We start from the raw sequence: 14,302 nt of genomic DNA, 5'->3' as shown, positions 1-14,302 counted from the left end.
TACACAAACACTTACACATTATGTAATTTTTACTTACACAGAGATGAAAATCATCCATGAAAATAATGCAGCTGATGCTACCCTTGACGACAGTACACACCTGGCTGTGGCGGATGATTAAGGATCCCCTTGGTACTGTATCCAGCAAGCATTAAGAAAGACAGCTTTTCCAGATTAGAGGGCGGGACAAAGAGATTGACTGAGGATTTAATACAAACATAATGCACCAATAACAAGCCCTTACGGAAAGATCAAATCCTGACTGAAAGTTAATCCAACAACCAGGCTAGCAAGGAAGTCAACAACTGTAAAGAATGACATGACTCCACATTCACACATCACAGCCCCCTAAAATATCCTGTTTTTTAGCAAAGTAACTGTTCCCAGCATCTCCCAAGCTATTCATATTAAAAAATGAGCACTATACTGCTGCTACTGCTTTCTTAGCAAATTAACTTGCTTAGATAAAGCTCACAGTTTTAAACCTAACAAAAGAACCATTTTATATGCTCAAAATACAGATGCACTCCACTGGTTTTAACAGCTGGTGGCTTTTAAAACAAAAGACTACAAGCAGATTTAAATATCAGGACATCATTTATTTACTAGGATTTTAACGTCATGTTTTACACACTTTGGTTACATTCATGACTGAACAGGTAGTTACTGGTTACACAAGATTTATCAGTTCAAGTCTTATGTCAAACACAGTCATGGACAATTTTGTATCTCCGATTCACCTCACTTGCATGTCAGTACATGCAAACTCCACACAGAAAGGACGCAGACCGCTCCATCCAGGAATCAAACCCAGGACCTTCTTGGTGTAAGGCAACAGTGCAACCCACCAAGCCACGGTGCCGCCCTATCAAGACATAAATGATGAAAATAGTATGGGTGTCCATGTTTGTTCCTGAAGTATATACATTAAATAGTTCATATTCAGTATACTCTACACTGATTAGGTTTGAGGTGGCTCCAAAACCTACCTGAAAACTGACCCGAACACAGAAAGAACATGACATATTTCTGTCAGTGACTGAAGACCTACAGTACTCACTGTTTCACCGCATTACTATAATTATTAATGATTTAAGGTCAAGTCAATTCCTGCTTCTGGCAACCATATGGATAGTGTATCTTAAATCCTGGCTTTACCATGCAGCCACTGTTGGGCCATTAAGCAGGGCCCCTAAACCTCTCGGCTTCAGGCATGCAATACAGTGGCTACCCCTGCAATCTGAACATAGCTTTTAGAAAAAGCTGGAATATGCGGATCACTGCTTGCTTTTATAAGTATAACAATTTTAATTCTTTGTGTGTAATGATCTGAATCCTTATGAGAAGTGAAATTAAAAGTAGGTCAGATTAGATCAAACAGCTTCAGAAGTTTTGATTCTACTGGAAAAATGTCCTGCTTCCCAACTGCTGAAATTATTTACCATTGATATGGGTTTATGAAACAAAAGACACTTTTTACTCATGTGCGTATAGGGGACAGTCATACTTAGAGACAGACCAACAAGCAATGTGCAAAACAAATTCTAAGGATAGGCATGAGTCCACACGTACACACACACTCACCCACTTAAGTGATTCCAGACCTCACACATGATTGCAAACTCTACTTATTTTAAAATGTTCTTTTTAATTATATTTATTTGTAATCTGATCAAATCAATAAAGCCTTGAACATATTTTATTTAATTCAATTTAAGACATTTCTGAGTTTCCTTCGCTTTGCTGGTTCTTGCTAAATGCACTGCAGACCTCATCAGGTGTTAATCAAACATTAAATCTGGTCAAATACTTTTACACCAAACATAGCAAACTATTTGTGAACAGGAAGTTGAAAGCACAGAGTTTTCTAAAATTGTCATTGCATGCTGTAGCCAAGGGGCCCAGCCTGGACACTAAAGGAATGGTAGTGTTCTCCTAAAATATGCTAAGGTTAGATTAATGTCAGAATGCCAGGTGTCTGTATTAGTCTTGTTTAGACCACCAGAAAACATATTCCCATGACATCTAAGTTAAATGGTAATGTTCCTCACACCGCTAATGCCAATGCTTGCACCTGAAACAGTTCTCGTGCTGAGTTTGCTTCTAGTTTGAGTTACAATGTTGGTAGTAAGTGTTGCAAGTCCTAAATTGTCCATACTTCACAATTTAGCACCTGGCAGACCTGTTCTGTAAGTTTGTGGCTTTTAACCTTTCAGCCAAGCTGATGCTGTTCCTTAACATTTCCACTCCACATCTTACAGCTGACCACAGTATGCCATTTCAATAAAATTTCCACCCAATGGAAGTTCTATGACAGTGCCACCTTAAATGTCTCTGGTAGTAGTATGGGTTATACTAAAAAGCTCAACGTTTGTCTATAATACTCAATGCTGACCAATACCGAACACTTCCTTTATGCACCTTGTAGTAACAGAAATTGCAAATTCACTAGTTATAATGGGTGTCTACTTACTTTTGACCATGTAGTTTATATATACAGATTATCATTGTAGACATTCTAATATGCAGGGCAGTAAAAGCAATGGTTTAAACAACATTCAGGAATGAGCTATTATAGTAAACAAGCCAGCATTGTGTTTTTCTGCTGAATAAAGCACACTGCTGATTTAATTGTCTCTGCAATTTTTTCTGGCCTGAACGCTTTGCCAACTGCAACGCCCTCTGGGTCTGTGTGCCACAGTCAAGTGGATGAGATCATTTTCCATTGTTATTATGCAGCAGTGAAAGTATATTTTAGAGAAAAGCCTGCCTTCTATCTGCAATTCTACCCCTTAGAAATCCATCTCTGAGGACAACATGAGGACAGATGTTTTCCCCACGGCCCATACTGCGACTACAGTTTCAAACTTATAGCTTTTTCATTTTGAGGATTACATCCAGATCCATTTTGCATTGAAACACTGTGTTTTGATAAAACCCTGTTGGTGCCTTACTTTGACGCACAATTCTTCAAACACGACAGCTTATTGTTTAATGTAGAATAACAACAGTTTGCAAAAACAGATCTCATTAGGAAGAATAAGGCGAGGGGATGAAAGGTATGCAGACAAGTGTATAATTCAATGCATGTCAAGCACCAAAAGACAACAATCATGTTTGGCTATTTTCTGTTTCACCGTCACACCAACCTATCTTCGTATGATCTATTGCTCTAGCATAACCAACCAAGTAGCATAAACGCTGGCCAATTTCCTAGACAGTCTATTAACACCTTAAGGAAACCAACATTTGTGACGTGAAGAAATAACTTCCCACTTTTCCACAAATTGCAACACATATGGAGAACTTTATAATCCATCATAGAAAAATGACATTCAAATTCTCCTCAATGAACTGTTTTGTTTCATTAGTCACAGTGGAGCTCAACTCTTTTTCATTTTTATGATGTACAGTGGCACACATTTTCCTTTCATGTGTTGGTAAATTATTAAGGTAAATCCTGTATGACAAAATTTTACTGCACAGTAAAGGGTTCATGAGCATGTACTGTTTGTAATAAAGCAGTGCAGTTCCTTTAAAACTACATTGAACGGTTCTATAGTTTTCCTTACAGAATTTCTTTTATTGAGTAACTAGCTGGTTAAACAAACATTTCATTGTATGAATGTACCGCTTTAGAGTTTTCTAATAGAGCAGATCATAGAGATAATCATCCCTGAGGTTCCCTGTGAGTGGATGTCATGTGGACACTATTACTGAGTAAACATGTTTTAAATTTCCTTCTTCTCACTCACATACATACACACACACACACACACACACACACACACACACACACACACACACACACACACACACACACACACACACACACCTGACATTGAAATGCAATGAGCCATACCTGCTAGCAAATACAAATGACTGAGAGTGCTCTCAAAACTTACCTTCACAAATACGGTCAAGCCTTTGGCGTTTTACTTTGTGTTTGTCAAGCAAAGCCATCACAGTGCTGCAACCTTCTCCAGCTGGACTAAGCCACAGAACACTAGTGCTCCCTCAGCCCTCCACAGGGCATGCCGTCCCCTTACACCTGCACACACCACATACAGGTCTATTTCAACAGAGTACTTCTTTGCTTAGTGTTCTGCTGTGTCTCACTCCCACACTCAGAAGAGGTCAATGTAGGACCTGCAATAATTAATATTCCCACAAGAGTGCGCTGTATACGTAATTAAGCATGGCATTAACTCCTGACCATCATCACTTCCTTTCTGTCATATTCACTAACAGAGAAGTGCCAGTGCCGACTTTCAGCTTTTTCAGTTTAATACTTCTAACATTCTAAAGGCCATTATTTGCTGACTGTTATTTTTGTCATGCTAAAGATGTCCTAGATTAAGAATGTTTGCAGGCAACTTGATTTTCATAAAATAATGAAAATAAGAGTCCAAGTTACACACATTTCACATTTTCCTGCTAATTACAGTGCCTTGAAAAAGTATTCATACCCCTTGAACTTTTCCACGTTACACCCACAAACTTAAATGTATTTTATTGGAATTTTATGTAATAGACCAACAAGTAATTGTGAAGTGAAAAGAAAATGACACATGGTTTTCGACATTTTTTACAAATAAAAATCTGGAAAGTGTGGCATGCATTTGTATTCAGCCCCCCCGAGTCAATACTTTGTAGAACCACCTTTCGCTGCAATTACAGCTGCAAGTCTTTTGGGGTATGTCTCTACCAGCTTTGAACATCTAGAGGCTGAAATCTTTGCCCATTCTTCTCTGCAAAATAGCTCAAGCTCAGTCAGACTGGATGGAGAGTGTATGTGAACAGCAATTTACAAGTCTTGCCACAGATTCTCAATGGGATTTAGGTCTGGACTTTGACTATTCATTCTAACACATGAATATGCTTTGATCTAAACCATTCCATTGTAGCTCTGGCTGTATGTTTAGGGTCGTTGTCCTGCTGGAAGGTGAACCTCTGCTCCAGTCTCAAGTCTTTTGCAGCCTCTAACAGGTTTTCCTCCAGGATTGCCCTGTATTTAGCTCCATCCATCTTCCCATCAACTCTGACCAGCTTCCCTGTCCCTGCTGAAGAAAAGCATCCCCACAGAATGATGCTGCCACCACCATGTTTCACGGTGGGGATGGTGTGTTCAGGGTGATGTGCGGTGTTAGTTTTACGCCACACATAGCATTTTGCATTAAGGCCAAAAAGTTCAACTTTGGTCTCATCTGACCAGAGCACCTTCTTCTACATGTTTGCTGTGTCCCCTACATGGCTTGTGGCAAACTGCAAACGGGACTTCTTATGGCTTGCTTTCAAAAACGGCTTTCATCTTGGCACTCTTCCACAAAGGCTAGATTTGTGGATTACACGACCAATAGTTGTCCTGTGGACAGATTCTCCAACCTGAGCTGTGGATCTCTGTAGCTCCTCCAGAGTGACCATGGGCCTCTTGGCTGCTTCTCTAATTAGTGTTCTACTTGTCCAGTTTAGGTGGACGGCCATGTCTTGGTAGGTTTGCAGTTGTGCCATACTCCTTCCAACAGTGCTCTGTGAGATGTTCATAGCTTGGGATATTTTTTTATAACCTAACCCTGCTTTACACTTCTCCACAACTTTATCCGTGACCTGTCTGGTGTGTTCCTTGGTCTTCATGCTGTTTGATCACTAATGTTCTTTAACAAACCTCTGAGGCCTTAACAGAACAGCTGTAGTTATTCTGAGGATAAATTACACACAGGTGAACTCTATTTACTAATTAGGTGACTTCTGAAGACAATTGGTCACACTGGATTTTATTTTAAAGTACAGGGGGGCTGAATACAAATGCACACCACACTTTTCAGATTTTTATTTATTGAAAACTAAGTATCATTTTCTTTTCACTTTACAATTAATTGCTACTTTGTGTTGGTCTATCACATAAAATACATTTAAGTTTGTGTTTGTAATGTGAAAAAATGTGGAAAAGTTCAAGGGGTATGAATACTTTTTCAAGGCACTGTAGATCAGAAACCACTCATGTAAAGACAAAATAAAAATGCCCCTTCCTAACGGTCTGTTATTGCATATACTGGTCACACTAAATAATTGTATTTATTTAACATAATATTACACAAATGGAACTATTTATTTATTTGGGTTTTTATGCCATGTTTAACACGTCATTTAATGGCAAAATAAGTATTATGTTTCTATTTTAACTTGTTTTTATATTTTGGTTCATTTTATATTTTACACAAAAGGAACTAAAATAAAAACACAGTATATTTTAGTAAACACTATTCTAATTATATTATCACCCATGAGAAATTACCTGCCTACCTGGTAACTCAATTGATCAGTTGCCCAAATTACTACGGCAAGCCAAGACAGGTTTATTTCAGCCACCCCTGTAGAACGCTCTATAAATTTTAAAATTAAATTGAAAATCTTTTCAAGCCAAGTTTCTACAGGAACACAACAATCTATGATACACTGAAACTTCAGAGCAATTCCTAAGGATCTAGGAGATCAGGACAGTAAACCATAGTCAAAGCCATTTTTATACCTTAAATCTATATCTAAATCTTCAATAAAATTCTAAACAACCCAGTCAGGCAGATTCCAGGAAAACCATCTAACGAACTGCAAACCTCACCATCCTCAGCTAAGGTCAGAAATGTCTTCTCAACATGAGAGACACTGGATCACATCAATCACATCAATGCTTGTCTTAACATAAAAAGCACACACCGATAATCCTAAAAGCTTTAAGGATCTCCTGACAAATCAACGTTTTAACAAATTAAAACTAGAGTCGTAATACATTTGGCAAAAAGCAAGTGAATCACCTCTCTGTTGTTTCACTGCATATGAAATCACATGAAATGAGTTTCTGTGCATATTTAGCAGTAAGAGAACCTACTTATGGGTCACTCTGAGGGAAAAAAAATCTTCCGATGGAAACATTCTCAAGCAAATAAGGATCTTGTACGCTTCAAGTGACCCTGAAAAATGATCAACGTGCAGCACACATGCACTCCGACACATTAAGCCATTTAAATGTGTCCCAATGTCAGCCATTATGCTGAAGGCCAAGTATCAGTCATACATAGCAGACAGCCCAGACATTCAGGCCACACTAATGGAGCCTTTTGTCATGACTCACTGACTGCAAGCTTCAAACTCATAACTTATCATTTTGACTCTGCATTGAATGTTTTATGCTTATTTGTATAACCAGAGCAAGTCATGTCACCAATGCGCACTAGACTATACAGAACCACATGTCAGACATAAATTTACATTCATGCCATTTAGCAAATCCTTTATTCCAAAGCAATTTACAAATGTGATGTGGTGCGAGAAATGCAAGCAATCAGAGATTAAATGCCTTGCGATAGTGGCAATTTGGTAGTGGTGGGGCTTGGACCAGCAACTATAACTACCACTGCACCTTCTTTATTGAAAGAGTGGGATGCATATAGAATAACAAATGCATTTATTTATTTATTTATTAGGATTTTAATGTTTGATTACATTCATGACAGGACAGGTAATTACTGGTTACACAAGATTTACCAGTTCAAGTCTTCAAAGTCAAACACAGTCGTGGACAATTTCATATCTTTAATTCACCTCACTTGCATGTCTTTGGACTGTGGGACAAAACCAGAGCTCCCGGAGGAAACCCACGCAATCAAGGAGAGAACATGCAAACTCCACACAGAAAGGACCCGGATCGCTCCACCTGGCAACTGAACCCAGGACCTTCTTGCTGTGAGGTGACAGTCCTACCCACTGAACCACCGTGCCGCCCTTTCTTTAAATAAATAAAATCACTTTTTACAAAATGTGTAGTGTTTGACTCTGCCATTTTACATTGCATAATGCTTTCTTTAAATATTTGATATATTGTAGTGCCACACTAGTCCCCTACATTAAAAAGAATATTTCACATACAGAACACTGCCTGAACACATCTTTGCCTCATAATACAGCTGCCAACACAGGGTTCATTGTATTGACATGTTTGGGAATGCATCCAAAAGTTGCTTTGACGGTAAAGTGGTGATATTTTGAGATCACAGCACAGAAGATAAAAATTATTAATGTCATTTCTATAGTTCAGTGAGAGGGGGGCAGAAAACACAAAGACATCACCTGTATCCGCTTCAAAGCGATCTCTGTGTTTTAAAGTGCTCTCACACAGCGCGTGAATTACAGCTGTCCCATTCACCAACATGCTGCTTTGATTTATCTGCACCTGTGAGCAGGTCTGTGAAAAACAATTACAGCATCATCGTATTTTTAGATTGACGTGTTCGCTTCAAGGCACTCGGGTGGCACAGCGGTCTATTACGCTAGCGCACCACCACTCGAACATTCCAGGTCTGAATCTCAGTGGTGCTATCGGCCAGCGGACATAGACAAGTGTTTCCCAGTGGAACCGGGCCTGTCGTGACCCTGACCAGAATAAAGAGGCTATTGAAAATGATATGACAGCGTTTGATTCACAGCTCCTACTGTGCCTAAGCATTACATTATTTTGAGGTTTATTCTAACTACTTTTGCAGTACATTTTTGCAGCTCTGCAACTTTGTGGGTCCTGATGTAGAGCACATTGTTTTCACAGTAAGTGCAGTCCTTCCACCTTAAGACCAACACATCTGTCAAAGTGATATCGATTCTTGAAGCTGTTTGGGGGATTTTTGTACTTGATTTTTTTTAATGAGCCAGCATGGATTTATAAATGTGTTAGAGTGAACATGCTGATCCTCCTTCTCTGTCAGATCATTCAACAGAGCCATACATCTTAAACAGATTTTATTCATGGAGCATTTGAAATGCCATCATCTCACCCACCATCTTCAATATGTGAGGAGTCAAAATGTCAGTCCTCCCTTTCCAACACTGAGAGGCTGAGAGATCAATTTATCCTACAGAATCAGCCAGCACTTTACAAAGATTGGTGCTTATTAATGCATTTATTTAAACAATTTAGTTAGTTTTTCCTTAATGTCTTCAGTTCTCTCAGAAATATTCACCATAAAAGCTAAGTAAAACACTTAATTGATCATCTTTATGCACAGTGTTTGTTAGTGTCTTTTAGATGGTCTTTCTTTTTCAACATGGGCCATTACACAAGACGAGCTGGACAGGGCCATGGAACAACATCAACCCAGCAGCAGGATTGATAACCTGCCAGAGTTGGCAGGTCCTCCACTGGCACCCCGTTCTCTTCGCAGATGAGAGTAAATTTACACTAAACACATGACAGATGTGAAAGATGGTGGTGAACGAATGCTGCCTGCAACATCATCCAGCATAAGCGATTTGGCGATGGGTCAGTGATGGTCTGGAGAAACTAGAAGGGATTCTCAGAGCTACTGTCAAACCTTATATTGGTGCTGGACAATGCCCAGGCTCATGTGACCAGAGTGTGTAGGCAGTTACTTGATGACAAAAGCATTGATGCCATTGACTGACCCTGACATTCGCAGAACCTAAATCCAATTGAGAACCTATGGGACGTTTTGTATCAGTCCATTAGATGCCACAAAATAACACCACAGACTCTCCAGGAGCTCACTCGTGCCCTGATCTAGGTTTGGGAGAAGTTCCCCCAGGACACCATCCAATGAGGAATCACCTCCTTGCAACAACCACTCCTACCGCTTGGTCTAGTGGTTGACACAAACAGCAGAAAATGAGTGTGTTCGATTTCCATTTAAGACTGCACGACTGGCCAGTGTTTATTTGTTTGATTAATTCCTTATATATATATATATTTTTTTTTTCCTTCCCCAATTTTTATCCCCCAGTCTAGTCGTGTCCAATTACCCTGAATGCGTCCTCTATACTGATTCGACCCTTCACCGCTGACTGAGGATGCCTCTCAACTGACATGCGCCCCCTCCGGTACGCACAGTCAGTACAGACTGCATTTTTCACCTGCATGAGTCGAGTTCATACACTTGACGAGCACTGTGCACGGAGGGCCACACCCCATCAGCATTATTCCTCAGCCCTGTGCAGGCCCCATCAGTCAGCCAGCATGGGCGGCAGTCGCACCAGTTATGAGGACCTATGATCTGACTTTCTTACCCTCTAACCCTGAACACAGCCAATCGTTTTTCATACTGCCGCCCAGCCTAGTCGGAAAGGCAGAGCTGAGGTTCGATACGATGTATTCGAAACCCCAACTCTGGTGAGCTAGCGTACTTTACCGCTGCGCCACCTAAGCGGCAGTTTGTTTAATTCTTAACGCCATGTCAGCTGCTTTGGCTATTATCATGGCTAAATAACAGATTCAGTCTTTAAATATCAAAGTAGGGGGTCGATTTGCTTTCTTTACTTGTGTGTATAGTGGTTAGAGTGTTTGTGTAACTATAAGAGTGTAGAGTTTATTTGTTTTTTCATAACTTGGATGGCGTTTAAGAGCTAGTGCTTCTAAGAATTTAAGCAGTTTTTGCGAGGGTGACTGACCAGTGTAAAAAAAAAAAGGCCAGCGGCTTCACACGTGTCGGAACATGCGGCAGAGAACTCCTGATATATTGCACTACTCAACATCCCAGTATTTACTGTTACCAGTTAGCTGTTTTCCTGATGGCAATCAATATATCCAATCAAAGTGTTTAATTAAGGCAACTATTGTAATGGTGAAACTAAGTGAGCAGTGTAAGCAAAGTATTTGAATACAAATAGAACAAATTAAACATTAGATCTTGTTTAGTCAGGCAACACTGAATATGTAAATTAAAGACAAGGCTTGTTAACCAAGTCAATTTGAGACTACAGCTGCGTGGAAACTACTGTATAGGAGTACAATAAAGATGCCACTACACAATGACCTCCTAGTGACATCCTGAGCTTAATATGTACTTAATTCCTTTTACCGTGAAAACTAAACCTCACAGATAAGATTCCTAATTCATTCTAATTTTATTATTTTAAAGCAAAACTAGGGGGGGGAAAAACCTGCTCCACTTAAGCATGCATGTTACATTTCCATTTCCTGATCCTCCCCTATTGTTTCAGTTATACAGAAAAAACAGTATTAACTATGAAAATGCTGAAGCATGGTTTGATGGCATCATTTTTCAAAGGAAGTGCTTCTACTTTCCAAAATAGAAAGAGCACATAAATAAATTTAGGACCACAGACTAAAATAAATGAGCATAGTTAAAATTTTATATTTCAATGACAACAGATCTGACCACTACTTAGTAACTGATGCTTAATTGCCAACCTTTTAAATAGCACGGAACAGACTGCTGCAAACTGGTTCTAAAGGGGAGGCAGGGTTTGTGTCATGGAGCGTTTTGTGCACCACTGATGCGCACATTTTTTTTAATTAAGGGGTTAATGATTTATACATCTTTTGTTCTATGATTACATTTTATATACAGCTCTGAATTTTCTTCACACTCCATCCATGACCTCTAAATTTTAGCTAAATTCAGTCCAGATCACTGGTTACCAACTCATCACTCATTCTCATTACTAGGACAAAGACTTAATTTTCCTTCTTTTTAAGCTCTGGGACTTTAAAACTGGAAGGGTTTCCAAACTTTTTAGTGCAGCATTACATAATACAAGAAAAAAAATCATGTAAGTCATTGGAAACAGCTATCTAACCAGTAATCACAATAATTTGTATTATAAGCTAAAGTTTAGGCCAAATGTTTTGTTCATTTTTCACCAAATGCACAGATCTTTTTAGGTGCAAATGTTTGTCAATAACATGAACTGTTGAGGCCTGTGTAAGTTAATACACCTGCTAAGAGTACATTTACATTTTCAGCATTTAGCACACGCCTTTATCCAAAGCGACTTACAATACAGTTACAGTATACAGTCTAAGCTATTGGGGGTAAAGGCTGTGCTCAAGGGCCCAACAGCAACAACCTGGTAGTGGTGGGGCTTAAACCAGCAACCTTCTGATTACCAGTGCCTTAACCACTAGGCTACTACTAGTATATGGAAAGATTTACTCCAACACGAATGAATTCATTCCAATTATAGATTGGGTACACTTAACAATCTGATGCAAATTTCAGTTTACATGCACACTACAAGTAATCGGATCCAAAACGATGTACTATCCAAAACAATGTACTACTTGGTGTATACGTTACCATGACAACAAGCAACATGTCTAGTCAGAGTAATTTGTTCTATAGTTTGTGTGAACCCACCGTCTCAAATACTTATTTACGCTTTACGCCCATCCATCCTGCTATTTTTTTAAGTTTGCAACATAAACTTCGGCTTTTTTGCAGACCAGTTTTTCCACTATGTTATGTTGAATTTTGTAAACCAACGCTATAATGCAAATGCACGTGCGCAGAACTGAAAATTAAACTTTCAGACTGGGAATGTAATCAGATACAGGTGTTTACTTGGCTATTATTCTTCTGTTTAACAGATTATTTCAAGAATTTCCCAACTCATTCAATCAGATAGAAATTGTATTCAGAATGGCCTTAATCAGACTAGTCTATTCCAATTGAGATGTATACATGGATGTATACTACTCTAATTGAGCTATTAGTTGGATTATTAACGGATTATGTACACGTGGCTACTGTTTTTTACCTTTTCAAGGTTCAGCATCTCACTTAGCCAGGTGATCAGAAAAGGCTACATACTTCAGTTCTTTGGTTGACCATGTAACCATGCAGACACCCTGCTGACTGGAATGCAGCCAGCAACCAGAAGGCCTGACTGCAAGCACAAGACTGCTGTGACTCAAATCTACATCCTTAATAAATGGTGTATTTGTACATAACAGGAATTTGGCCAAGAAAGTCATCTCTGGAATTTTAATGAAAAACACAATTTAAAAGAACAGACAGACGCTCAGAGAGACTGACAGCAGGGAGAAAGAACACTATTATGGAGGGCTTGAATCTCAGCCACAAAAGACATGTTGCTTCTCCTGAGCCTCCTGTGATTTACACTGTGCTTTTTCGACCCCTCCTTCGCTGAATGGAGCCAGCATGGCACTAAGAATCTCCATCTGTCTCCTACATGTAGGGGGCCGCTGACTCCGGCTGCTTCATTTTCTGTGTGTCAGAGTTATCAAAGAGATATTTAACTCTGTAACCCCAGATGCATCCCACCGCAAGCTAAAGAGCAAAAATCTGAGCTATAAAGACATTTTTGCAAAGCTACACATGGTATGTTGTCATTGAACCTGATGCCAAATGGGCCTGTGGTAGCCTAGTGGGTAGGGCTTTGGGCTATCAACCGGAAGATTGGCGGTTCAAATCCAGGCTCTGCTATGTAGCCACTGTTGGGTCCTTGAGCAAGGCCCTTAACCCTGTCTGCTCCAGGGGCGCCGTAAGTTGGCTGACCCTGCGCTCTGACTAGGGCTGCAACTATCGATTATTTTTGTAATCGAGTATTCTATCGATTATTCCAGCGATTAATCGAGTAATCGGATAAGAAATACTTTTGCTTTAATTAAGAGCAAACATAAATGGGTGATTCTTTAATTGGGGGAACTTCCCTAGGTTATAAATATGTGTTAAAAAAAATACTTTATTACAAAACAAATATTTTAGGTATTAAAAAGATCATTCATTGCATTACTAAAAAATTACATACCAAAATAATGATGATTTCCATTTTTTATGATGATTTAAACATCAATATTTCACTACTTTGGCCTTGTCCCCAACCCAGACTTTAATAACTTAAAAAGAAACCTTTTTTTTCATATTTGTACAACCTATGCATATTTTTGAGCAATATATTACTGTCCCCAGCATCATAATCATTACAGCAACAGTGTATGGTTTCTGTAGGGAATCTTTTATAGGTAACGCTCTCTCTCTCTCCATTCTGCAGTCCGCGCTATCAAATATCGGCTCCGTTTCAAATCGCTACTTTAATACTAAACAGTACACTGGTGCAGCGAGTGTGTACAAATAGGTGAAAAGTACCCGGATTAAGTACTGTTTAAGTGTGAGATTTGGGACGCAGCCCTCGGCTTCCTCACGTCACACAGCGTGAACGCGAGGTGAAAGTCCGTGCGGAACACCGTGAGCTGTATATCGGTGTATTAAAATAAACGATTTCTCGATGCTAAAAATTTGAATCGATGATTTTTAGTAATCGAATTACTCGAGTTACTCGAGGAATCGTTTCAGCCCTAGCTCTGACCCCAGCTTCCAACACCAGCTGGGATATGCGAAGAAAGAATTTTATTGTACTGTACATCTGTATATGTATATATGACAAATAAAGGATATATATATATAATTTCAAACTAATTACTGCACTGGAGGGCAATATTAAAAACAGTACACTGTAAGATACTGCCTTTCCAAAC

The 14,302-nt window shown here is 39.2% G+C and overlaps 1 protein-coding gene across 2 annotated transcripts in view; it reads right to left on the bottom strand.

The window, feature by feature from the left end:
• Positions 1–14,302, bottom strand: part of ctbp2a (C-terminal binding protein 2a) — a 48,946-nt gene that overhangs the window by 28,995 nt on the left and 5,649 nt on the right. The window contains exons 1-2 of one of the 2 annotated variants that reach the window (XM_063007493.1): positions 13,576–13,600; positions 3,906–4,051 (exon numbers count right to left, since the gene is read on the bottom strand). In XM_063007493.1, the coding sequence (XP_062863563.1) occupies positions 3,906–3,963 (58 nt within the window). In that variant the 5' untranslated portion in view covers positions 3,964–4,051; positions 13,576–13,600. Of the gene's footprint in view, positions 1–3,905; positions 4,052–13,575; positions 13,601–14,302 lie in introns of those variants that run through there. The other variant, XM_063007492.1, reaches the window with a different exon arrangement.

Source organism: Trichomycterus rosablanca, chromosome 13 (assembly GCF_030014385.1).
Source record: "Trichomycterus rosablanca isolate fTriRos1 chromosome 13, fTriRos1.hap1, whole genome shotgun sequence".
Lineage (NCBI taxonomy): Eukaryota > Metazoa > Chordata > Actinopteri > Siluriformes > Trichomycteridae > Trichomycterus > Trichomycterus rosablanca.
Note: the sequence above shows the minus strand (reverse complement) of the source record. Positions and strands in the feature narration are given on the sequence as shown.